Source organism: Eupeodes corollae, chromosome 3, assembly GCF_945859685.1.
Source record: "Eupeodes corollae chromosome 3, idEupCoro1.1, whole genome shotgun sequence".
NCBI lineage: Eukaryota > Metazoa > Arthropoda > Insecta > Diptera > Syrphidae > Eupeodes > Eupeodes corollae.
The window spans coordinates 97,724,466-97,751,881 of NC_079149.1; the positions used below are offsets into that span (position 1 = coordinate 97,724,466).

Sequence of the window (27,416 nt, forward strand, 5' to 3'; positions counted from 1 at the left end):
ATACTTAGCTGTTCATCCGGAGCTTTTCAGTCGTCCTTTGAGAAATGTTTTACAACAAGCAGTAGACAAAGTAGTTTCATGTATTTTGAAAGTATTGTATGGATTGCAACGAAATTCCGTTTTTGAAAGTACTACCCGAGGCATGATGGTTTGTGCGTTGAACTGTTTTTCCACAGGTTGGGTTCGATTCCTGACTGTGCCATCTAAAGTTCTTTTTTCACAGGTACTGCCTCTTGCGAGGGATTGACAAATTCTCCAAAAGTAATAAGCTGTTCAGATTCGGCTTAAAACTGTAGGTCCCCCCATCAATGACAACATTACTCGCACACAGGAATGGTTGAGAGTTGTAAGTCTCTAGGCCCTTTTTCTCAACACTGTTGCGCCACCCAATTTTTTTTTTGTTTAAACGTAAAAGTATTTATATTTTTGTATATTTTTTCATGATATGGCGGCACCACCACGGTTTATATCTGTTACTAGATCTCGAAAATATTGACAAATCAGAGCTTGAAGAACTCAAGTATCTTTTCTTGAAGTCTACGCTTACAAATTCATCACCTGGAAGAATATGATTGCACATATTTTTTTTATAATAAGCACACACTCAAGGGGATATTACTATCCTTGTTATGCAGAGGCACAGTGTGAGCACTAGAAAGAGGAAAGAGGGTCTAAAAGGAGATGTCGATGCACATTGGTTTTGAATTCCTGAATATTGCAATGATTAGGAAAGACATTCCACATTCGTGTAGTACGGCTAAATAACGAATCTCTGTATTTGACAGTACGGCCGAAGTTGGGCTCGAGGGTATACTGATGAGCATTCCTAGAAGCACTAGTATTACGGTTGAACTGTTTAAGGGGGGGAATGCAACTGGCTATTTCATTAGAGCATAAGCCGTTAAAATAACGGTACAAAATGGTCAGACGAGAGACCTTACGACGATGTTCAAGCGAAGTAAATGAACTTATGATAATATTATCATCTATTAATTTAAATGCTCTACGTTCGATACTATCCAAAAGGCTTAAGTAAATTGCAGGAGCACCAGCCCAGAGATGGGAGTTATACTCAAGCTTTGGACGTATGTAAGTCTTGTAGATAACAGCCAGATCAGAAGGTGTGAAACACTTCTTGCATCGCCTAAGGAAACACCTTGCGGCATTTTTGACGACATCGCGTATGTGATCATTCCACAAGAGGTTGTTGGTGACACACTTACCGAGAATATCGAGGTGTTCAGTCTCATTGATGCAACTGGGATCCATGAATAAAAGCAATGGGGGTATAACTCGCTTTGACAGCAAGACAGCATTGCGTTTCCGAATCAATTTCACGCGGTTTTTAAATCCCCATTGAACAATGCTATCTAGGTCGGAATTTAATGAGCTTATCATATTTTGTCGTTGCAGTTCTGAAAACGAATATGAAAAGTTAAGAGTACTATCGTCAGCGAAACAATGTATTGGATTAGATGTTGCAGACAGGAGATCATTAATAAAAGTGAGAATGAAATGAAAGTGTTGGAGATAGAACAGAGCCCTGGGGCACACCAGCATTTATTTTTTGGTTTTCAGACTTGAATCCATCCAATACTACTTATATTGAACGATCCAAAAGGAAATTAATAATCTAATGAAGGAGGGATTAATGCAAACCGAAGCACACATTTTCGATAAGAGAGCCTGATGCCAATTCCTATCAAATGCTTTTGAAATATCAAGTGCAATAATTTTACTTTCTCCAAAGCGATGTAAAGATTTGCTCCACTGTTCGGTGAGATGAACCATGAGATCAACAGTAGACCTATTGCTTCGAAAGCCGTACTGCCGGTCATTAAGAAGCTTTCGATCTTCAAGATATTCCTTGAGCTGATAATTAATTAGATATTCCATGACCTTGGAAAGAAGGGACGTAAGTGTAATCGGTCGATAATTAGAGGTTGAGGAAGATTCGCCTTTTTTGGGAATAGGCTGGACAGATGTCGATTGCCATCGTTTCCCATGAGACCTGAGGAGTAGTACAGATGAAAAAGCTTACGCAGTGGTTTTGCAGGCGTTGAAGAACACCTCGGACCAGCGGATTATGTGTGTTTAGATCTCTAAGGACTCTTGCCAAATAATCAAAAACTATATCGACAGCTTAAATCAAACCAAGGAAATAATGCATATAATTTTCTTGAATGAGCCTTTACTTTGTTTTTTGGTTATTGTTAAAAGAAAAGATTAAATTCCACTGGAAATTATTTTTAATTCAGTATTGATAATTGACTTTTCTGCCCAATTTACACAAAAAAATAGATCTTGGTGGACAAAATAGAATATGTACATTTATTTTAATAATCTCTACTTTACAACGTCTGCTGATTCATAAAATATTTTGAAAACACAAACAAATAAACTTGTAAAATAAACGAACAAATAAGGATTGAAACACTATTTTGGTATTGATGGCATCTTTAACGATTTTGTTGACTTCTTTTGTTTTCCTTTCTTTTTTCGTATTAAAAGCCTGACGATAAAACTAAACAAAATCAAATGCATTTTAATTGCAAAATATCTGAATAACACCCTCCCTCATCATAAAAATAAACACAAATAAAACAACCTTGCCCCATCGACGAAGACCGCCTCCGACGACGACCGAGCGACGTCCCTATCAACCTATCATTCAGTAAATATCATTATCATCATCGTTTACATAGATCACCAACTATGTACTCTATGCACACCATCTGCTAACTAGCCCATCATCTTTCCAAGCTGGCAAATTAATGTTTGTTGGCACCACACACATGTCAGACACTGTCAGGTCCCAATGTTTACTAGCCAGATACCAATGATTCTTCGTATGGTATTTTTATTATTATTGCTCTTGGATGGGCGCCAAATAAATGCAGCAACACCATCACCATTCCACCATTCACCACCATCAGCACCACTCTCAGTTAGGAGCAGTGAAAGAAAAAATAAATGAAAAATCAAGCCTCTTCCTCATTTGAAATATGCACACCATTAAGTTAACTCAAGATCAAGATCATGAGCGTTTTCTCTATGATGGATGCAGTGCAGCAGGCAGGCAATGGCAATGGCTATAAGTCTTTTGCAACTTTGTGGATCACGCCCGTCTTCTAGTATGTTCGTTCGTTTTTATATTTCTTCAAGTGCAAATGGAAATTTCATGCATGAACACTTCATTAAAAAGGTGATTTGCAAAATCGCCCAACTGAGGAACAAGCACAGTGCTCAGCGCTTAGCTCACGGTGTGTGTGTTTTATGAACGTGTCATAGAAAAATTGTATTTTCATCTAGCAGGAAAATTAATTTGGAAAGGCGTCATCGTCATCACTTCATCATACAAGTTTAAGCGATAGGCGTCGTCGTCGTCGGTGTCGCGACATGACAAGACTCTATAGCTCGACTCTAGCCAATAATGAGAACAACAACAAAACTGCCAACGGAAAGACCAATAAATTGGATGTTCACCTTGTTGTCGACATTGCCCCCATGTGAACTTGCTAAAACTACTTGCCAACAAATTATATGGACAATGGACATGAGAACACAGAAACAACATCAAACATGATGATATTGATTTCGGGTAATTTGAGATTTTGGCTCTCACACAACTGTACTTCCGAGGAACCACAAAAATTCATTGTGACAAGACAAAAACCACACTTTTATGGCTTCCCTTTAATGGGGGACCTTTCCTGCCTGGTTTTATTATTCTTTGTTTTGTTTTTGGCAAATAATGGAGGTTCCAGAGAGGTACAGTTGTTACTAATGTTACTTTCAAAATTTGCTTTTTGTGCATTTTTGTTGTTGTTGTTTCTTACCTCTTCAGGAACTTTTTCACATTCACCATTGGTGGCAGTTGTTGCAGTTGCTGCTGCACTAGCGGCAGTTCCCTCTTCTTTTTTGGATGGCTTTTGTTTGTCCTTCTTGCCGAATGAAATGTTTCGGAATGACCATTTCTTTTTGACTTTCTCTTTCTTTGGTTTTTTACTGCTTTCACCATTTTCAGTTGTTGTATCTGCAGCAGCAGTAGCAGCGGCGTCAGTTGCAACAGTAGCAGCAGCATCAGATTTGCTTTCATTTGCATCGGCAGAAGCAGCAGCAGCACCTTCTGGAGTTGTTGCTACTGCTGCAGCAGCAGCAGCGGCAGCGGTAGCATCACCACTTGCTCCAACATCTGTAGTTGGTGATTCAGGAGTGGACGAAGAGGCAGCAGCAGCATTTTGTTCTTTTTCGGTCGATAGGTCTTTTTCATTTTCAGTGTCAGCTGTGGTTTTTTCCTGTAAGAAGAAATAAAAAAGAATCAGGTTTAGTTTTAATATTACAACATTGATTTTCCTAAATATGACAAAAAAAAGCTGGAGAAAGAACTTAAGTTAAGTAAAAACAATAAATCACAATATTTGCTAGAGTGCCTTGTGGATTGTGAGTTTTGGAATGTTCGCTTAAAATAACTGGAGAATACTTTCCTGTTGGATAATAAAGGTTGTGGATAACTTTTAACATCATAAAATCTTATGATCTCGTGCTCCTATTTGAAAAAATAGCAGACTTCCTTTTCAAAAGCGTGTCATATAGAGCGATAGTAAAATAAGGACCCTGAGATTCTTTAGACCAACGCTTAACAAATCCTAACAAATCTTCGGCTTTACTTACGATCGAATTGATATACTTCGTGAAATCGAGATTCGATTAAAAAAGAACTTCAAGATCTTTTAAACTATGAACGCGATATATAGAATGCTGCGATATTTTTTAATAAATCACGTTTTTTAGAAAAAGTTATTGCCTGATATTTAATTGGGTAAAGGTTATGCCATTCTTTTTGCTACAATTAACAAAACTGATAATAGCCGCCTCTTGCAGTTGTAATCCTTTGGAAATTGTATGCTTTTGAAGATTTGCTATTATTCAAATAGATTGAAATGTCATTGTATCGTACAAAAAGGGTACACTATTAATAGCTTAGACAAAGAGTAGAGGTCCTAAATGACTACCCTGGGGAACTCCTATAAAGGGATTGGTCAAAGAAATTAGGAGTTAAACTTAATTAGACCTGTTTCTAAGATAAGAAGAAATGTATGTGATAAATCGTGAATGAAACATTCAGATTGAGAAAGTTTGTCAAAAGGATTCGCATAATAAGTGTAAATAGCTCTGTGGAGCTCATGACGAGTTCTAGGATATTTGAGCAATTATGCTAAAATGGAAGTAGATTAGTAATTGGTGAACGTCTAAGCATGAAACTATTTCGTTGATTACATATAATATTCTTGCAGTTCACAAACAACTTCTTGCAGTATCACAAACAACTTTTTTAATAAGGTTGGAAATACAGGACAATTAAAAGATAGGCCTATAATTACTAATGTCATACTTGTTACTTTTTAAAGGCTCTTGTAATAAACACTTCTTCCATATGGTTGGAATTTCCTTGAGCTTAGAGATTCTTTTTGAAGACATTTGGAGGAATTCCATATGGTCCAGAGTAAAAATCATGTAATGAAACATTTTGTCTTAAGTCAGTGGAACATAGTAGTCTGAGAAGTCTCGCAAGAATATAAAGAAATTGTCATCTATTTTAACTGGAGTGTCAATGGAAGAGAGAGAAAAATTCTTCGGGTGATTTTTGGTCCGTACGCATAGATGGAGAATGGAGGAAAAGATATAACGACAAACTGTACGGGCTTTACAGCGACACTGACCTAGTTAAAAGAATTAAAGTCCAACGGCTTAGATGGCTAGGTCATGTAGAGCGAATGGACATCAACGCTCCAGCCCGGAAGGTCTTCGAATTCAATCCCGAGGGACGGCGCAGTAGAGGAAGACCGCGACTCAGGTGGCGGACTCACGTGGATGAAGACCTCAACCAACTTGGCGTGCGAAACCGGAGACAGCTAGCTAGGGACCGAGCTGGCTGGAGACGCATGTTGGTTGAGGCCTACGTCCGCCCCGGACTGTAGCGCCACCTTAAGTAAGTAAGTCAATGGAAGAAATTGATGATAATTGTCAGCAAACGCGTTAAAAATGTCTGGAGTAATAAGTTATCTTTTTATTATAAGTAAAACTTACTGGGTTTCCATCCTCCGTTTTATATCAACATCATCATTTGACTTGCACCAATCAACAAATAAATTTAGATCATTTTGAAGAAGAAAACAATCATTTAAATAAGAAATTCGAGAAAAGAACTTCATGTCATCCGCATATAAAGGGTGATTTTTTTGAGGTTAGGATTTTCATGCATTAGTATTTGACAGATCACGCGGGATTTCAGACATGGTGTCAAAGAGAAAGATGCTCAGTATGCTTTGACATTTCATCATGAATAGACTTACTAACTAGCAACGCTTGCAAATCATTGAATTTTATTACCAAAATCAGTGTTCGGTTCGAAATTTTTGTTTCGACAAATTTTGTTCAGCGATGAGGCTCATTTCTGGTTGAATGGCTACGTAAATAAGCAAAATTGCCGCATTTGGAGTGAAGAGCAACCAGAAGCCGTTCAAGAACTGCCCATGCATCCCGAAAAATGCACTGTTTGGTGTGGTTTGTAAGCTGGTGGAATCATTGGACCGTATTTTTTCAAAGATGCTGTTGGACGCAACGTTACGGTGAATGGCGATCGCTATCGTTCAATGCTAACAAACTTTTTGTTGCCAAAAATGGAAAAACTGAACTTGATTGACATGTGGTTTCAACAAGATGGCGCTACATGCCACACAGCTCGCGATTCTATGGCCATTTTGAGGGAAAACTTCGGAGAACAATTCATCTCAAGGAATGGACCGGTAAGTTGGCCACCAAGATCATGCGATTTGACGCCTTTAGACTATTTTTTGTGGGGCTACGTCAAGTCTAAAGTCTACACAAATAAGCCAGCAACTATTCCAGCTTTGGAAGACAACATTTCCGAAGAAATTCGGGCTATTCCGGCCGAAATGCTCGAAAAAGTTAAAAATTGGACTTTCCGAATGGACCACCTAAGACGCAGCCGCGGTCAACATTTAAATGAAATTATCTTCAAAAAGTAAATGTCATGGACCAATCTAACGTTTCAAATAAAGAATCGATGAGATTTTGCAAATTTTATGCGTTTTTTTTTTTTAAAAGTTCTCAAGCTCTTAAAAAATCACCGTTTATTAAGCAATGAGAATTTTTAAGAACATTTGGAACATCATTAATAAAAAGTAAGAATAATAAAGGACCCATATGACTACCTTCTGGAACACCAGAAGTTACTTTAATCTCTTTTGAGAAAAAGTCCCCGATCTTTACATATTGTTTTCGACCAAGTAAATAAAAATATGAAGAAAGCCATTGAAGTAGCGGTCCATGGAAGCCATATGCTTGAAGTTTTTTTAAGAGTATGTTTAAATTAACCCTACTAAAAGCTTTTACAAAGTCTGTATAAATCACATGAACTTGTTCTCGATTGTCTAGAGCATTAATGACAAAATTTGTGAATCCTACTAGATTAGAATTAGTAGACCTACCTTTCCAAAAACCATGTTGATATTCACTTACATTTTGCTTTATGATAGATTTAAAGCTTTGGAACAACAGGTAGCTTAGTTATTGGGCTATAGTTCGTTATTAAGTTTTTTGATCCAGATTTAAAAATCGGATCAATGATAGAGACTTTCCACTCATTCAGGAAAATACCATTGGAAATAGATTCATTGAATAGATGTAATAGCGGAACAGAAAGAGAACTTGCACAATGACGAAAACATTAAGTAAGAATTTGTTTATTAAGTAAGAATTTGCCTTCTGAAGTGACCCAGTAATGTATGGGAGGTTTAAGTCACCTAAAAGAAGAATATTGCTATAAAAACCAGCGATGTCTATTTTATGATCAAGAGAGAGTTTAAAAAAAGCTTAGACCGAACTTTTCGGAGGAATGTAGACGTTTAAAACAAATGAATCTTTTGACTTTTCCAGGTTAAAAGCGAAATTTTATGGAAATTTAAGTCCCAACTTAGAGGCAACGCCCTTTTCTTAGTTTTAAAGAATGAATCTGTAAATCACATTCACCCACCAAAGAATCTAAAATTACCCTTAACTGCAACTTCTATTCAATTCCAGAGACTGATATCTCTCGTAAACTTCCACCTACCAATATTTTTATAGCAAAAAGATTATTTCCCCCGAGGAGGGAGAGTAATGTTTTATAAATTTTAAACAAGTTTTCCACTTGGAAAACATCAAGAATTTTACAATCCATAAACCAAAGGAAAAACCAAAAATATATAAAAATGACTCATCTGCTTTAACTTCACCTGCTGCTCAATGTTCAGCACTCATCCCTTTTTGCAACAAATATGTTTCAATCTAATCAAAATTTGTTCCGTAAAATAAAAACCTAAACTATACAGCACTTAAATTTGTTCTTCTATAAAACCTACATAACAAAATGATATCTACATATATTCGTGTTCGTACTTTCTAGAGTCTTGGTCTTGTTCGATAGCCTTCTGACTCTTCTGCTATACAATTTCATTGCATCCATATCATGTGCAGAATTATTTATAGAACACATCACCGACCGACAAAACGGGTGGAATAAACTTTAAACAATGCCCCGGTGGTGGTGGTGGCAGTTCAGATTTCTCCTTCTCTAAATGGATGAGGTTGAGTTGGGTTGGGTTGGTTTTGAGATTGGGATTGGAATGGGGTTTAGTGTACTGAAGGGTAGGATGGGATGGTAGTTGAATGCAAAAAAAAAAATAACAAGGGAAGATTAAAACAAAAGCCAGAGGACGACAATGCCATACGAAAATAAAGAAGAAAAAAAACGTTCCCTTTTCGTCGTTTTACTGTCTTTTTTTTTATTTTTGCTGCACAAGATTATTTTTCATTAAACGAAGCAAAAATAGGGTTGCGAGTTCAAAGCTTGATTAATTAGTCATCATGATATCCAATTATTTGCAATTTAGGTCTGTAAGTCTGGATTTTTTGTTTTTTGTTTTTTAATTTGAAAATGTGGTGTAAAATGTAAATTTTTTAAGTCTTAATCGATTCCAAAAAAAAAAAGAAACGATTTAAGAAAAATGTTTTAACTTCAAATCAAATTGATTTCGAAAAGAACAACAACAATTGAGTACATATAGATTTCGTTTAATCACAATAAATTCGCGTATTATTGTCCTCGATTAAAATAAATCAACCTTATGAGGTTGTGAGAAGGGTGGGGGAGGCAGAAGAAGGGAGGAGAGAGGCCAGCAGAGGCTTTTTTGTGTCGTTTCAAGTAACTCACACAATGAATAAAATAAGAACACATTTTATAGGATCCCCATATATCCCTCTTTTGTCCGTCTTTTCAAGCAAACCTATAAGAAACAATCGAGTAAAGAGGGGGCGGAAGGGGTGTGGTTTAGAGATGAGATGAAAAATAAAATAAATAAACACAGACCCGACGGACGACAGACAACGGCTTCGACAACGACACAACATGTCATTGAGATGGATGAATGCATTCTTCAAATTGATCAAGAGCCACTCACATTTTGCGTTCTTTTTGTTGTTGTTGTTATTGTTGGTATTATAGGTTCACCAATGTTTTGTGGTGCGTCATTATTATTGCCATTAACTTTTGTGCTTATAATCAGACTGATTAAATTAATTTCTTTTTCTTAAAGTTCTTTCTTTAATTTTGTTTTTTTATTCTTCTCGATTGGTGGTGGTACTGATGTCGAGGTATATAGGAATGCACAATGCACAGCAAACGAGTATTTGAGTCTTTTAGAGTCCATTAAATTGACTTACAATGAAGATTCTCAAGAATTTCAATTTCAATTTTAAGTCTCAAGGGTGTGATGATGATGAGGCTGACATTGTATTTATATGCACAGAAAACTGACAACCCAATAATTGTCCCTAAGAGCTTCTTCTTTTTTTTTGAAATTTTTCGGCCTCAAACACAATCTGTCTGTAGGGAATTATTGTATTTGAAGATAAAATTTTTGTTGACTGTTTTGTGGCATCAAAAGCGGAAATTCTTCTCTTTTTTTTCTTGTTAGCTTGATTCTCAATGGAAATCAACATTATTGGGTTTGTCGAATTGATTTAGTGGTTGAGAATCCAGTAGTTTATGATCTTCTTGATGGTGGATTTTTGGTTTTAAGAGGTCCAATAATAAATTGTCCCTTGAAATTAATGTAAATTGACATAAACTTTTCTTTTGTACTAAGTTAAATTATTGTAAAATGGTTATACAATTATGGGACATCTCGTTGAACTTTTAAGTATAAGTATTTAAATATCGGATTTTCTAGATTTTCTAATAGGAACTTGACAACTTTGAATTAAGTTTGTGATGGCATCCTTCCAAATCAGTCAATCCCAATGCGTCTTTTCAAAGAATCGGGCGTCGCGTCGGTCAGACCACATTTTGGAAGATCATATCAAACTGACTAAGGAATTTAAGGCGATGGACCATTTCGATTGGGCTCTGGAGAAAAAAAGCGAAATGATGAATTTCTTCAGTAACGAATCTAGGAGGTGTAGCTGTGTATGTTAAGGATGGTTTTATGTGCAATTGTTCGAAATTAAATCTAACTAGCGCCGACTCAATGAATCTAACGATTGTGTTCGATAACTTTAACTATACTATACTGTGCTTATATAGATTACATGGTTTTAATAAAAACAATTCATTGACAAATTTAGCAATATTCTTAAAACGATAAAGGCAAAAAATTGAATTGTTTTGAGAGATATTAATATTGATATACTCAATGACTTAGATATTGATTCCGAAAACTATTTGTTTACAATGGCTTCCAATGGTCTTAAGAGTCTTATTAACGAACCTACCCGCGTTACCGATTCAACTGAAAGTTGCATTGATCACATATTTTTTAGATCTCATAAGAATAATAAAAACTTATTTAGTGGTAGTGTCCATGATTTTAAGCTTACTGATCACAGAATGACTGTGCTTACTTATCATAGTGTTCATATAAGTTCTGAGAAACTGAAACCAACAGCTTATCAAACGAAATATAAAATTGATTTTGAATTATTAAAAGAATGCTTGAAATACGAATTCTGGGATCAAGTTTATTTAGAAAGTGACCCTTCCATTGCATTTGATCAGTTTATAAATATTTTACAAAACCACATAAAATCATGTTCCTTTGTATCTAGACAACAGTTCAGTAGCCACAAATTTTTGAAGCCTTGGATGAATTCTTATCTTCTTAATCAAAATTAAAAAGAAGAAAAAAATTAGCATGAAATGTAAGAAACATCCAAAAAATAAAAAACTTAAAAAACATTATGAAAATGTATGCAGAACTGTTTCTGAAAAGATAGAGGATACTCGTAATAATAATTACTACTCCGATATGATTGCAAGAGCTGATGGCAATTTACGAGAAGAATGGCGAGTAGTTGATAATATTTTAGGGACTGATAGAAATCGGATTGAAATTTCTAAAATAGAAGTTGGCGGAGCAACAATATCAGATTATTGCATTATTTCCAATAAATTGAACGATTATTTCACAGAAATATCTGAAAAGCTTAAACCTGCAACCGACAGCTGTAATACCTGCAATTGCTCAAATTCTTCAGATTTCGAAGATATCCAAGTTAACAGCTTTGTTTTTGAAGAGATAACTTCGAGAGAAATTTATAATGTTATTTTGGGCTTAAGAAATACAAGTTCTTGCACGACTGATGGTGTATCAAGTGTATTTTTGAAACATATTGCCTTCTACGTAGTAGACGTCTTGTGTTTCTTATTCAACCAAAGTATTAATAGGGGTTGCTTTCCTGATCACCTTAAATGCGCGGAGGTTATAGCACTTTTTAAAAAAGGTTGCAGAAAAAAGATTTCGGATTACAGACCTACATCTCTCCTCTCCCTTTTTCTAAGATCTTTGAAAAATTTACTAAAAGTTCGTATTGTGTCGTTTTTAGATAAATTTAACATCTTTTGCAGCAATCAGTTTGGTTTCAGAAAAGGTATGTCAACGGAAAATGCCATATTGAGGGTTTGTAGCCAACTGTATGCTAGTCTTAACTATAATAAAGCAACCATGGGTCTATTTATTGATATGACAAAGGCATTTGACATGGTGGATCATGATCTATTGCTTCATAAATTATACAATGCTGGTTTTCGAGGTCATATTTTTCGGTGGCTTCAATCTTATTTAAAAGACAGAAAGCAGATGGTAAATTTCAATGGAATTTTAAGTGAATTAAAACCTTTAAGAAATGGTGTACCACAGGGGTCTGTACTTGGTCCATTGTTTTTCCTTATATACATAAACTCTCTCCTTAAACTAAAACTTAATGGTATTCCTACCTCTTTTGCTGACGATATTGCATTTACGTATGAATGTACAAACTTATTTGAATGTGTTGTTAATATTGAGGAAGATCTTGAAGATTGTGGTTTACCTCACATAAATTAATCATTCGTGAGAAAACTAAACTAATTTCTTCTAAATTATCCGGAAATAGCTTAGAAGAATATAACCTCTGTTTTCATGCCTACGACTGTAATCGATTTGCATAACCTATTCACAATTGTGGTAGAACAAATTTTAAATCTAGCTTGGAGTGCTCTGAAAAATGTTTCAAAATTGAATCAGTACATCGCTTCAAATACCTTGGCGTTGCGATCGATTATAATCTAAATTGGAAAGTTCATATCCAAACGTTAAAAACATACATGATATTGGTCACACGTAAAATGTATCTCTTAAAATAGTTTTGTTCTCGAAAAGTACTTACTCGAATTTATTATGGCCTTGCTCATTCGAAGTTGCAATACGGGATCACTTGTTGGGGTGGTTAGTATGCTAACTCTCTTCGACCTTTACTGATAGCTCAGAAGCACTTAATTAAAATTATTAACAAAAAGAATCGGTTAGCTGAAAGTTTGCCTTTATTTAAAGATTTGCGAATTCTTCCAATGAGACATTTATACGTATTTAAAGTTCTAAGAGAGTTTTTTAAACAAAGCGGTAACATTCCGAGTAGGAGTTCTCAAATGTATAATTTGCGGATAAATAATTTGAGATTAGTAAATGTTCCAATTGCTCATTAAACTCATTTTTCACATTTTTATACATACACAGCTCCATATCTTTTAAATAAATTGCCTTTATGTATCAGAGAGACTCTTCGTTTTACTTCTTTTATTAAAAAAGTCAAAGACTGGTTATTCACTCTGAATTACAATTGTATTGAATCTTTTATCTAAATATTAGCTATTTTTCTTTTCTTTAAATTGTTAATGTAGGTCATGAACTTCCACGTATATAAATTTGTATTCATTATTTTGCTGAAAACATTTTTATAATTGTAAAATAATTTTTTTTTCTCTATTTTTTCTTCATTATATCATTAACTTTGTAAACACTGATTGTCACCCCACATCAGATATTATTTGAATTATAAATAAAGCTTTTGATGTTTCATTCACCACTAACTTCCAAAGTTACAGAATGAACACTATTATTCTATATATATTTCTATCATATAAACTTTTGTAAAATAGTTTTTAAGTATTAAATGAATAAATAAATCTAATCTAATCTAATTTTTGGCTTAATGGGTTTGGTCAATAAGTTAAATATTCTGCTTTATTGGTCGCGTAAAAATCCATATTTGCTTTGTGAAACACCACTCCATCCACAAAATATAGCTGTTTGATGCTTTCGTGGACGATAACGATCGTCACGTTACTTTGAATAATCAACGTTATCGTGCCATGATTACTGATTGTTTTTGGACCAAATAGGAAGTTATGGACTGTGGTTCCAACAGAATGTGCCTAAAGCCACAAACCACACTTAACGATCGATTTAATAAAGAGTAAGTTTGATGAGCGTGTTATCTCAAAAAATGGACCAATAGATTTATTATTTTTAGACTAGGTTAAGTCATTGATTTATGCCAACAAGCCGACGAACTTTGAAAGAGCACGAAGCCAACATAAAACGTGAAATAGTGGCCGAGTCATCGAAAATTGTGTACAACAAATCTACTGAGCTCCATTCATAATTTTTTAATTTTATTACAAGTCGATAATAAAGTTTTTGAAATATCTCAAATGGCATGGAAAGTCTTCATTGATAAAACCCTTTATATGTAGACACATTCATATCTGATTAAGGCGGTTCGTTTATAACATACAACAATTGTCTCTTTGATCTCCAATCATGGAGTTTCGATTGGTTGTCCAGAAGCCTTCGTAGTTCATCGAATTAAGTTTTTCTACTAGACATAAAAGAACAAGGGTTTCTCTATTCAAATTCGGTAAGCTTATTTTTCGATTATTTCTCATTCCAGATTACCGATTGCCAATCAAAAACTAACCATAATTACCATAACTCTATGGCTATAAAAAATTGAAAAAGATTTATCAACTTATTAGCTAAAAAATGAAAAATATTAAAAAAATTTGCATGAGTAAAGATTTTTTCTTCTTTTTGAATTTCGACTTTTATATTATTAATATTTGTTTAGGACAATTTCTTCAACAAAATTACAATTGAAAAATTCTCTTTGATGTTATTGGTAAAGTCCACTCAACTTATTTTTGAGCACAAAAGTTCTTCAATATATGTATTTGAAACGTTTGTTTTATTTTTATCAAACATTTTACCATACTCCAATAATTTTTCTTCTAACTCTTTGGAATATTATCATTTGAGTAAAAATAAAACTTTTTACTTAAAAATCATCAAAGCAAACAAAAAAGTTCAAAAGTTCTTAATAACATTTTATTGGAATGCTCTCTTCGAATGCGACATAAGTTGAACGAAGGCACATATAATTTCATTTAACAGAGTCCAATACTTAATCCGGATTAATAGAGCAGAAAAGGAGAGAAAGGTCCAAAGGGGGCCCTTGGTTTTAAATTGATGTTTTCTTGCTTTTTTAAAGATGAATTGTCATAAAGAGCCAAACAATCAATTTGAGAAGCATTCAAATAAGTTGTAAAAAAAAAGAAACAATATTGAACTATCTTCTTCGATTAGAAATGTCAAAAACAAATAAATTAAATTTTCGTTTAACCAAAATAAGTTATCAATTGAGCGCAAATAAGTCAATGATTAAAAAGTGTGGAGTCTGCATTCAATTGATTTTTAGACGGTCTAAGAAAAACTTTGTAGTGAAACCTGAACTTCGCTTACCAGTTAAAGTGGCTGTCAAATTTATGGGATGTTCTATTGGTAAATTTTTATATCAATAACGATTTTTTTTATTGCTATGTGGCTTTCCATTGGTGAATTCAGAATCCCGTCTAAAATTGATTTTTCTTTGTCGCATGGAAAACGATTGGAGTTATTTTTTTTTGTATTTGTCAATGTGTCAGTGACTGTCAAATTTATGGGATGTTCTATTGAAAAGTTTGAATATTAACAAAGAAATTATATTTTTTTTATTGCTTGGGTGATTTAAGAATCCCTTCACAAATTGATTTTTTCACGTCGCATGGAACACGATGGGAGTTATTTTTTTTGTATTTGTTATTGTATTAGTGTTTCTTCGTTTACGTGTTAACGAGTGCGGTAGAGCTGTCTAATTTCCATCTTTAATACATTTTTTTAAAATTTCTATGAATTTGACAAAAAGAATTTGAACAAATTTGAAAAGAGTAAAGATGGCGAAATATCCAAATTTGCAGATTTGATTTAAAATCAATTTAATTTGACCTCATGGAATACAAAAACAGGGGAAATTTGTGTTTTGACAGATCTAGATAAAAAATAAATTGATTTATTTTACCCATGGAAAAACCCATCGATTGAAAATTGATTTTTTGTATCATTGCTTGGGTTCTATTTTCTGTCACTTAAAACTAATATTGCTGTCAAATTGTTGTTCAAATTTGTATTTAGTATATATTTATAAAGCCGAAATTGACGTAATTTAAGTTGTTTTTTTTTTTAATTGTTGACCTGCGTTTAAGACGTTTAATTTTGTTTAGTAAACTTTTTAGACAGCTGTCACTTTTAAGGCTGTCATCTTTAAACATTAGACATGGAAAAACTAAACTATTTCTGAAAATTTAGCAAAAAATTTGTGAATGTGCAATATCCAGCTGTCACCTTTTAGGCTGACATCTCTAGACATTGGACATGAAAAAACTAAACCATCGCTGAAAATGGAACGAAAAATGTGTGAATTTCTGAATGTGCACTATTCAAACCGTGTACGTCAAAAAATCCGTATTTTCATCGAAAAACCATCTTCTGTGAAGAGATGCATTTTTAACATTTAAGACTCAGAAAAATTCAAACATTTTTGGGCAGTTTTAGGGCTAACAATGTTATCAGAAATTAATAATTTAAAAATGAGGATGGTGGAACTATTAGGTAGGTCGAAATGGCGATCTCAATGCAACCTAGCCTGAGATCCAATTAGCGCTGTAGTGCGCCGTTTTGATACCAAAAACTCGTTTGACCTTTGATTGAAAGGGATAGATTGATAGAGAAGCTTCATAGCGATTATGTTAGAGCCATTTTGTCGCATTGAGAAAAAAGATTAGGTCTCTAATCTTTGTCTCAGAGATCTCATCAAGTTCGTGAAAGAAAGCTTTTCCAAGGTATTTCATTCTAGTGTTTGCCAAATCAGGACACTTGCAGATGAAATGGATTATCGTTTCACTTTCTCTTTGGTCACTACAACTACGGCAAAAGGTGTTGTAGGAGATTCCCGACTTCTCCGCATGAACTCCTATAGGCCAATGTCCGGTACAAACCGCAACAATCCTGGCTATGTCTTGCCTTGGCCTGCATAGAAGATCGTTTATACGGGTTTTATTATAGGTGGGCCATATCTTCCTAGATATAATGCAGTTGGGTAAATTGCTCAACCTTCGGTTTGATTCAGTTTGGAAGATAGAAAAGATTTTACCCTTCATAGCAACAAAAGGAATGTCAACCATTTCCGAAAGTGAGCTATGAAGGTCCGATCCTTGCCTGGCTAGCTCGTCAGCCCGTTCATTTCCCACGATACCACTATGGCCCGGAACCCAGATCAGGGTGACACCGAGGTTAATATTCAGGCTCGCAAGCTCATCGAAACATTGCTGGACCAATTCAGATGAAGATGTGGCCGAGTTAATGGCATTGACAGCTGTCTGACTGTCTGTGAAGATAGCCGCATTTCGGTTTTGGTTTGCGTATCTTACATGCCTCCCTTATTGCCAGCAGTTCAGCCTGAAAAACGCTAGCAAAATCAGGAAGCCTAAAGGATTTAGCTACATTTAGGGATTCAGAAAAGATCTCAGAACCAACTTCGCACTCCATCTTTGTGCCGTAAGTAAAGATGGTTCTTTCGAAACCTATCGACACGATGTCATCCTCCCAATCTTCTCTGGATGGGACAATATCCTTAAAACCCTTATTAAGGCTCAAAAGAGAAGTGCAGTATTCAGTGTCTACCGAGATAATATCTAAGGGAATCAATTTCGTTGTGTTGCTGTGATCATAAGGTTTTGACAACCAGCTGTTTGATTCCTTCAGCCTAATAGCGCTGCAGGAAACTATGTATTTAATAAAAAGGTAGAAGATCCAAAATAACGTTTAAGGCATCGATTGGGCAAGTACGCATGGCCCCTGTGGTACCAAACATCAATATTATAGGCTTTGCTTAGAGCAGGCCACCACACAATCGAACCATATGTTAAGATTGGACATACTACGGCTGTGTACGTCCATAAAATTATCTTCGACTGAAGTCCCCACTTTTTGCCGAAAGTTTTGCTGCAGGCGTAGAAGGTAACGCAGGCCTTCTTAGCCCGTACTTCAATATTTAGATTCCAGTTTAGTTTAGGGTCGAGTATAACTCCCAAATATTTTGCACTGGAAGACAATGATAGGATTTGATCGTTGAGTCGAGGTAACGGAAGGGTGGTACTTTAGTTTTGGTGGTAAAGAGCAGAGAAAGATGGTGGAACTATTACAGTGAAGGATGAATAAGTTGAGATACAGAGATTTGTTTAATAACATTTTTGTATGGACAGAATGTGGAAGACTTATTTTTTTAATAAGGTAACACTTCGTTTTTTGAATTGTGAAACAAATGATCATAATTTTTCATTGGGACCACGGAACAAATATAAGTCTATGCCAATCCTTCACAATCGGTTAAAGGCCCCACAAATGGTAATCGGGAGTTATCGAGAACTTTCATTTCATTTCATTTTGTTTTTTATTCATTCATATAAATTATTTAGAGCTAGATACAATTATACAAATTAAATTAAATTGAATGAAGTAAAAAATAGTAATCATTCTTTAACTTATTAAGTTAGTGTTGAATGACACGTTTCAATAAATAATTTCAATAAAGGTCTGATGTGGGGTGACAATCAGTACAAAGTAAATTCGTTATTATAATTATAATAAATGAACACAATATTTTAATCATTATACAATTATTTAATTTAAGATACAAAAGTAGAATTAAAAGATAAAAATGAAGAAGAAAAATAAAAATGAAGAAAAAATCAAAAAATGTAGGAAGAAATAGAAAAAAATTAACTTAACAATTTCAAAAGGTAAATTAATTATTGTTATTTTGTGCTGATAATTAATTTGGGATTCTTAAAATGGATTTAATATGCTCAGTTTCAACAGTAAATAGCCAGTCCTTGACTTTTTTCAAAAAAGAACTCAACCGGGTAGTGTTTCTGATAAAAACAGGCAGTTTATTGAAAAATTTAGGTGCTGTAGCAATGTAAAAAAGTGAAAAATGTGTTCGAGTGAAAGGTTCATTCATAAGGTGCAAGCTGTTTGTGCGTAGATCATAAATTTCTGAGTTTCTACTGGGGATGTTGCCACTTTGTTTAAAAAATTCTTTGAGTACTTTAAAAACATAGAGATGTCTCATTGGTAGAATTTGCAATTCCTTGTATAGGGGCCAACTTGAAGCTAATCGATTTTTGTTAGAAATAATTCTTATCAAGTGTTTTTGTGCTATCAATAGAGGTCTAAAATTATTAGCATAGCACCCACCCCAACTGGTTATACCATATTGAAGTTTTGACTGTGCAAGACCGTTATAAATACATTTTAATACTTTTTTTGAGCAAAATGGTTTTATAAGATACATTTTCCGAGAAACCAACATCAAATGCGAATTTAAAGTGCGAGTATGTTCCTTCCAGTTCAAATTTGAATCAATTAAAACCCCTAAATATTTAAAATGCAATACTGATTCGATTTTAAAACAACTATTGGAGCATTGAAATCTAGGATTAAAATTGCTCCTACCACACTTGTGAATAGGTAGACAACATTTTTTGCAGTTATGGGCATGAAAGCATAGGTTGTAATCAGGAAGACTATTTCCAGATACTTTGAAGGTCACCAGTTTTATTTTTCGCTGATGATAAGCTTATGAGCAGTAAACCATGTCCTTAGTGTTTCTAGATCTTTTTCAATTTTTGTAATACAATCAAATAACGTGCTAAATTGATAAGTGAAGGCTATATCATCTGCAAAAGCAGTAGATGATCCATTAAGTTTTAATTCGAATATTGAGTTTATATAAATTAGGAAAAATAACGGGCCAAGGACAGATCCTTGTGGAACACCATTTTTTAAATAACGGGAATCGCTATAGGTCCCATTTACAACAACTTTTTGTTCCCTTTCTATCAAATAGGATTGAAGCCATTCAAAAGTTTTTCCTCTAAAACCCGCACTGTAAAGTTTATCGAGAAGAATGCTGTGTTCAACCATATCAAATGCTTTTGTCATGTCAACAAAAAGTGCAATGGTGGACTTATTTGCATTAAGGCTGCCATATAATTCACTACATAATCGTAGAATAGCATCTTCTGTAGACATGTTTTGTCTAAAACCAAATTGGTTTTTACTAAAAAAGTTATTTTTATCCAAAAACGACATGATTCGCACCTTCATAAGTTTTTCGAAAACTTTGGAGATATTTGGAAGCAAAGATATCGGTCTATAGTTTGATATAATATTTTTTTTACCTTTTTTAAACAGCGGAATAACTTCGGCTCTTTTTAAATTTTTAGGAAAACAACCGCTTTTAACACTTGCATTAAATAAGTACATCAAAACATCCACAACATAAAATGCAATTTTTTTAAGAAGAGTACTAGAAATTCCATCAGAAGTACTTGAATTTTTGTTTTTAAGCGATAGAATAACTTTTAATATTTCTTGTGATGTTATAGAATTATAGACAAAACTATTACATTGTATACCAGTCATTAAAATTGAACTCGTCGAGCTATCACAACTACAGTAAGAATCAACTCTAGGCTTAATTTTATCAGATATTTCAGTGAAGTATTCATTAATTTGATTAGTAATTGAACTTGGATCGGTTAAGGAAACACCATCAACTTCTAAATTTTTTATTTCAATTGGTTGCCTTTCTTTACCTAAGATGTTATCAACAACTCTCCATTCCTCTCTGACATTTCCTCTAGCTTTTAAAAACGCATCCGTATAGAAATTAATTCGAGCTACCTCAATATGTTTCTTAACAGTTTTACAGAGAGAAATATAGTGTTTTCTAAGACTTTCATTAAGCGGATGTTTTTACATGTTGACGAAGATGTACAAGATTTGATATGCTTTTCTAAGATTGAAAAGAATACATCAAAAGCTTCAGAAGGGTCACTTTCTAAAAACACTGGATCCCAGAATTCATATTTTAAGCACTCATTTAGTAATCAATGTAATGGTTTTTTTGAGATTTTTTTGACGTGGCGTTAAGTTCGTATTCAAAAAATTAGTCATCGCTATCATTCTGTGGTCTGTTATCATTAGATCATACACTTTTCCATTTGAAGATTTCTTGTAATTTTTAAACCTAGCAAATATGTGGTCTATACAAGTACTAGAGGAGTCTGTCACACAAGTTGCTTCGTTTATGTAACTTTTAAGACCATTAGCTGCCAAAAGTAGTAAATAATTTTCAGAATCTTTATCCGTTTCATTTAAAATGTCAATATTTATGTCACCTAATAAGATTAAGTTCTTGGCCTTAGTTATACTCAAGACATTGCTCAATTCATCAATGAAAATACTTTTACAAAAACTGCAATGGCAAATGTGAAAATTTGTCATGAAGATTTCATAAAAAGGATGTGATGCGTCACCATTTTTCATCATTTTTAAATATAAAAATAAAACATCTTATTGGAAGACCCGAATTAATGTATGTGAAGTGATATTTTCTTTTGAACAAGTGATTCTAAAACCTGGGAGATTTCCGTTTGAAAGACAAAGTCTTTCCTCCTAAGTTCCAGCCCTGTTAAAAGTTAGAGAGGAATAGTTTGCTATAAAAGTACCTTCCTACTTGGTTTGGTTGACGTATGATAACATTCTACCTATAATTATTAATTTCCCATTTGGAATTGAATTTAATGACATTGTCATCATTGTGGGAGTTCATTACTTAATTACACATACCATTTCTTCTTCGTCTTCCTCTTCTTCAAAGAAGTTCAATTTAAGTTCTCTCCTCAAGAAAGAACATCAACTAATTGTTAAATGGCTCTGATGGGTAGGGTATAATATTGTTTGTTGTAAACAGGAAAAGGGAGTGCCCAAACCAATAGATTGTTTGTATTCCCTTTACAATTTACTCCATATCTATTTACACTCAAAGAGGAACGACTCAGTAGTAAAATAATTAATATTTCTTTTTTAGCATGGTTTTCTTTTAATTGAACCTGATTATTAAAGAGAAATAAAATGGCAAAAGTAGCACTTAAGTAACAAAATAAGTGAATGCTTATACTTTCAATAATGTTCAAAAATAATTAATTTGTTTTAAACTTACAGTTGCCTCATTCTCCAATTGATTTGTGTCTCCATTCACTTGTGGCTTCAATTGGTCGGCATCTTCGATTTTTTCCAACTTGCCGGTGCCTTCTTCGGCAATGCCATCCTTTTTGGGCTCTGTGGTTATATCGACAGATCGTTTACTTTGTGTTTTACCCATTTTTTTAAATCTTTTGTTTAAATGTTTAGCTCTTGAGCAGAAAAAATTAGTCTTTTAGTTGATTTTTGGCTCCTTTTTTGAATTTGTATTCTAATATCTGGAAATAAAGGAAGAAAAGAAGATAAATAATTAAAAAACTGAAAATGATTGATTGAAAACTAAAATACAAATGATGAATGTTTGATATATGAGGAGGATTATCAAAAGCAAAGATCAAATATAAATATTGAAAGACCTAACGACGCACGACGACGACAAACGTCTCACTTTCTAAAGGCATACAAAATTAGCATGTTTGCTGAATTTAATTCCGGAAAAGGTTATGCATGCGATAAAATTAAGGACCAAATCAGGAGCTCCTAAGGCATAGGCTACAGTAAGATTTAATGAAGGTATTTATAGATTTTTCCATATTGATTTCTTTCTACAAACGAATGCCGCCGTTCCGATGTTTTCTCTCTCCATAAAAGTTAACTAAGGAATAATTCGATTTGTTCACCACCACAAGGCGACGACGACGACCCGACGACGAAAAGGAGGCTCGGGATGAGATTTAATTAATCATTATTTCTGAAAAGGCAGCGTTCGTCGTTGCTTTTAAGTTTTCAACACGCTTCAATAATTATTTTGTTAAATTGATGATGAATTTTTAAAACCTAATTGGCATTTCTGCCTTTTCGAAAGTGAAAAATTAACTTAAAGGCAAGAGGAATTTTTATAATTAGTTGACAAAGCTCATTTTAATTTTGTAGTTATTATGGTGTGTCGAATTATATTTATTTATAACTTTAATTTTCCCTTCTTCCCCTCCCTTCTTTTCTATGAATATTTCAAGACATTTTTGAAGTTATTTCAACAAATATTTTAAAGATAAAAAAAAATTGAAGGTCTAGAAAATTACTCAAAAAGTGTTTTTATCATTCTACATCAACAGAAACTTCTTTATTTTTAATCTTGACTTTTTTTTTGAATTTCTTCAAAACTTGTTTAGCTTATCTCAAGTTTCAAAGTTTAATCAAGTTTAAAAAGGAATCTGATGTTGAAATGCAGGATTTTGACATCTTTATATAAAACATGAGATGTTTCTAAAGTTTTGTTTGTATCAACTTTTTTCTGTCATTACATTTATTTATATATTTCTTTTTGTTTTCAAAAACGAAATCCGTCCTTGTACATAATTGATTATTTTGCCGTTATGAAGTAGAAAACAAAAAAGATGATTTCAAAGAATTTAAAGTTTATGAATTTATGATGTGGAATCAATTGAAATTGTACTGGATGGACTTTTGGAAGGTTAAGAGTAAGGTGAATCACTTTTGATGTACATAGCTCAATGAGTTTAAAGGACTTTTATAGTCTGTAAAGCGAAAAAAAAAAACAGAAAAGACTCTTTGTCATGTCACTGATGCAAGAAGTTTTGAAAAGTATCAGTTAGATATTAATAGAAAGTTTAAAACAATTTAAAAATACTTGATGGGAGGAAAACAATAACGGAAACATTTCAAGTAACTTTTAACTTGGAAGAATTTTATAGGATTTACAAAAAGTTTTGATCTTCTGTTTTGCAGTCACAGTTCACAAAGCATAGAAAACAAAGAAACATTTGCTGGTCGTACTGTTCTTTGAAGTGGAGATCATACCAATATCCTGTAATTTGACATGTTGACAGCAAATTCCTTTACAAATCCTTCCTTCCTAATCTCTAAAACTTAGGTTTTAAAAATAAGAAGTCGATTGAGTTCTAACTCATTTTTTTATCAAAATAGAAGAAGTTAGAATTCTAAAGATCTCAGTTTGAGTTAGAACTTCGATTTAATAAACCCTTAAATTGAGGGAGTTTACGATATTAAAACTCTGTTTAGCAATGTTTTTACATCTTTAAAAAACTCATTTAAGGATTAGAATAGAATACAATAAAATACATTAGAATAGAAAAGAATAGAATAGAATAGAATAGAATAGAATAGAATAGAATAGAATAGAATAGAATAGAATAGAATAGAATAGAATAGAATAGAATAGAATAGAATAGAATAGAATAGAATAGAATAGAATAGAATAGAATAGAATAGAATAGAATAGAATAGAATAGAATAGAATAGAATAGAATAGAATATGTTTTTACATCTTTAAAAGACTCATTTAGGGATTAGAATAGAATAAAATAAAAAAGATTAGAATAGCATAGAATAGAATAGAATAGAATAGAATAGAATAGAATAGAATAGAATAGAATAGAATAGAATAGAATAGAATAGAATAGAATAGAATAGAATAGAATAGAATAGAATAGAATAGAATAGAATAGAATAGAATAGAATAGAATAGAATAGAATAGAATAGAATAGAATAGAATAGAATAGAATAGAATAGAATAGAATAGAATAGAATAGAATAGAATAGAATAGAATAGAATAGAATAGAATAGAATAGAATAGAATAGAATAGAATAGAATAGAATAGAATAGAACAGAATAAAATAGAATAGAATAGAATAGAATAGAATAGAATAGAATAGAATAGAATAGAATAGAATAGAATAGAATAGAATAGAATAGAATAGAATAGAATAAAATAGAATAGTGCTGTGGAATCTTAATGCATTTTGGTAATGTTGGTGCTTTTAATTATATCAAAAACATGTTCAACCGAGATATGAAGCTTAAACAAGAGATTAGATATGAACAAATGAAGCATAGAAGTATTAAAAAGCAAGAATTAGACAATCCGGATGAAATTAACAACAAATCGTTAAAGTCGCAACAAATTTGTATACATTTTTGCTATTCTAAGTATAAAATCTTAATCATCTTCTGGCTTAGATAATATTCATCCACTATATGTCAAAAGGATTCTCCTCACATATTCTACCCGTTTTAATATATACGCGCATTATCAATTTGATCACTTTGACATTATGTTTTCTTTTGTCATTGAAAGCTCGCAAGTCATTCCCGTTCTAAAAAAGTCGGGCACCAGACTTTTTTACCTGAATGTAGACCTATTTCAATTGTGCTTTATTTAAGTCATGGAAAACCTTCTCCACCTTCATCTTCAAAAGTCATGGAAAAACTCCTTCACTCTCAACTTCCCGGTTTCTTGAAAGCAAATAATCGTTTATGTAACAAACTATCGAATTTTAGGCCTAAAAATGGTTGCCTATCTTCGTTGATAAAAGTATCTGATGATATTCGAACTTTTATCCGCATTGACTTAGTAACTTTTGTAATCTTGTAGGACTGCTCTAAGTCTTTTGATACAAGGATGAAAGCAATTAGGTTTTTCGAAGAAACATTCTACGAGTAGATCAAAGATCAAAAATATAAGTGGAGTTCCTCAGGAATCTATATTGGATCCACTGCTTTTTACAATATCTATAAATGATTTACCACAAAGTAGTATTAGAAAAACTAATGTGCTCATGTATACTGATTATGTACAGTTTAATTTTGCAAACTCGGATTCATTGAGGATAATGCCTTTAGGCTTAACTTTGATCTGCAAAGAATCGTAGAATGGGCTGAAAGGAATATATCGATGTTAAACCAAAAATAAACTGGACTTTAGGTTAACTCGAACATATCGACAAAAGAACAGGTTAAGGAATTTGGTCTAACTTGGAGCTTAGCTGGGATCATCATGTTATGAATGTAGTAGGGAGAGTGTACGAGTGCCTTAGAAGACTCTCAAAGCATTGTATGCCTTTTCACACTAAATTGAGACTAGTTAGAGCTCAAATAGTACATATTATTAAGTATGATTGGCAAATTACTTATTTAAGTTTTGCAACCTATCCGTTTGTGACGTTTAGATGTGTGTACATTTTTCAGCGCACAAATGGTCACAAATTTTTGTTATAATTTTGTATTAATAGAGAAGTGATTTCAGAGGTGTTTTGTCGAATTTCCAATCTCTTATGCATACAAAAATATCTTACGGAAGTTCCCAATAATATGTATTTGTATTTGCTCATAGATTCAATTTAAATTATACAATTTATCAACATCACTATCTGTACTATAATTAAACTAAAAATTCATCTTAAACTAACAATAAAAACATTAGTAAACAATTTGGAATCTATGTCAGACTCTTAAATAAGATGCCAAAATATTCAAAGCGTAATTGCGTTGTAGGCATTTAAATTTTTCTTTACATACGACCTTTGATGCGGAAATGTCTCAGAAGAAAAATACACATACCTATCTACAATACGCAATAAGAAAATTTAAATATAAATTACTTTTGTTTAAAAGAAATACAACAGAGAGGAGAGTAAGAGTAAGTAAAATAAAAAAAAAATAACAAAAGAAAATGTTTAATCAGCAAATTGATACGTGATACAACTACACAGATCCGCACACTACACACTTCATCGACCATCAGAGCTGCTTGCTTATTGTAGGAAGATTGATTATCATTTTGCTAAAAATAAAACAATAATAATAATTATTGACGGGATGGCATGCCTGGCAGTCGATGGCGGTGCTGGTTGCGTTGCTGGTGCCGGTGCCGGCTTTGGTGAATTGAACATGCTAAACGCCAGGCAGCGGATGGATGGCGTGGCGTGGCGGCAAATAATGCTGCTACTGCACCCCTTTAAGTCGTCTGGAATTATCTCTTCCCCCAAACACCCCAATAGCAAAATTTGCAATTCTTATCGAAATGCCTTTTCGTGATGAAATTCAAGACATCATCATACATAACATGGAACTGCGACGACAACGAAGACGCTGCCTGTGTTTATGCCTTTGTGTGGTGGACTTGAAGAGGAGCGAGGTGTATAGTGGATCAATATAATACATAATTGTAATTCGATCGACACAATCTCTCCCAAGCACAACAAATAGATAAAATTGTTTTACAAAAAATTATATTTTTTGATTAGAATTTTGATCACGGTGTTTAGTGTGGCAAGCGTTACAAATTCTCTGTCCTGATGATGGAGGAATTTTTATGTACAAATACGCATTTATCTATGAACCGTCCGATACGTCGTCGTAGTCGAAGTCGAAGTCGTAATTCCAGATGGTTTATTGTAATAAATTTACCTAATTGCCTACGAACATTTATTTTAAATTATTTCAAATTATCTTATAATTTCCCTTTGTTTGATATGTTTCTATTTACGCCTTCAGGAGAAGTCACTGATCACATTATCGTGTCGTGATATCTCGTCGATAGTAAGTAAATATACATACCTAATGGTATCTATGATCTTGAAAATTCTCCTTCCAAAGGGTGAAAAAAATTCGGAATTTGCAATTCAGAAGGAAGTGGATGGAGGAATGCAATGTTCAATGTTAATGCCATTTCTTTAATGAAAATTTGTTGATCTAAATTTTAATTAGACATTTTTTTGACGTTAGGCAAAAAAGACTGGAGTCAGAAACTGGTCACACAGACTCAAAAAGTTAAGACGTTAATAACAC

At 33.3% G+C, this 27,416-nt stretch overlaps 1 protein-coding gene across 4 annotated transcripts in view; it reads right to left on the minus strand.

Annotated features, from left to right (window-relative positions):
* LOC129951525 (A-kinase anchor protein 200) overlaps window positions 1-27,416 on the minus strand; it is a 236,264-nt gene that overhangs the window by 17,529 nt on the left and 191,319 nt on the right. For all 4 annotated transcript variants that reach the window (XM_056063724.1, XM_056063723.1, XM_056063722.1 and 1 more), the window contains 2 exons: window positions 21,823-22,081; window positions 3,840-4,298 (listed from right to left, as the gene is read on the minus strand). In XM_056063724.1, coding sequence (XP_055919699.1) covers window positions 3,840-4,298; window positions 21,823-21,984 — 621 coding nt within the window. In that variant the 5' untranslated portion in view covers window positions 21,985-22,081. The remainder of the gene's footprint in view (window positions 1-3,839; window positions 4,299-21,822; window positions 22,082-27,416) is intronic.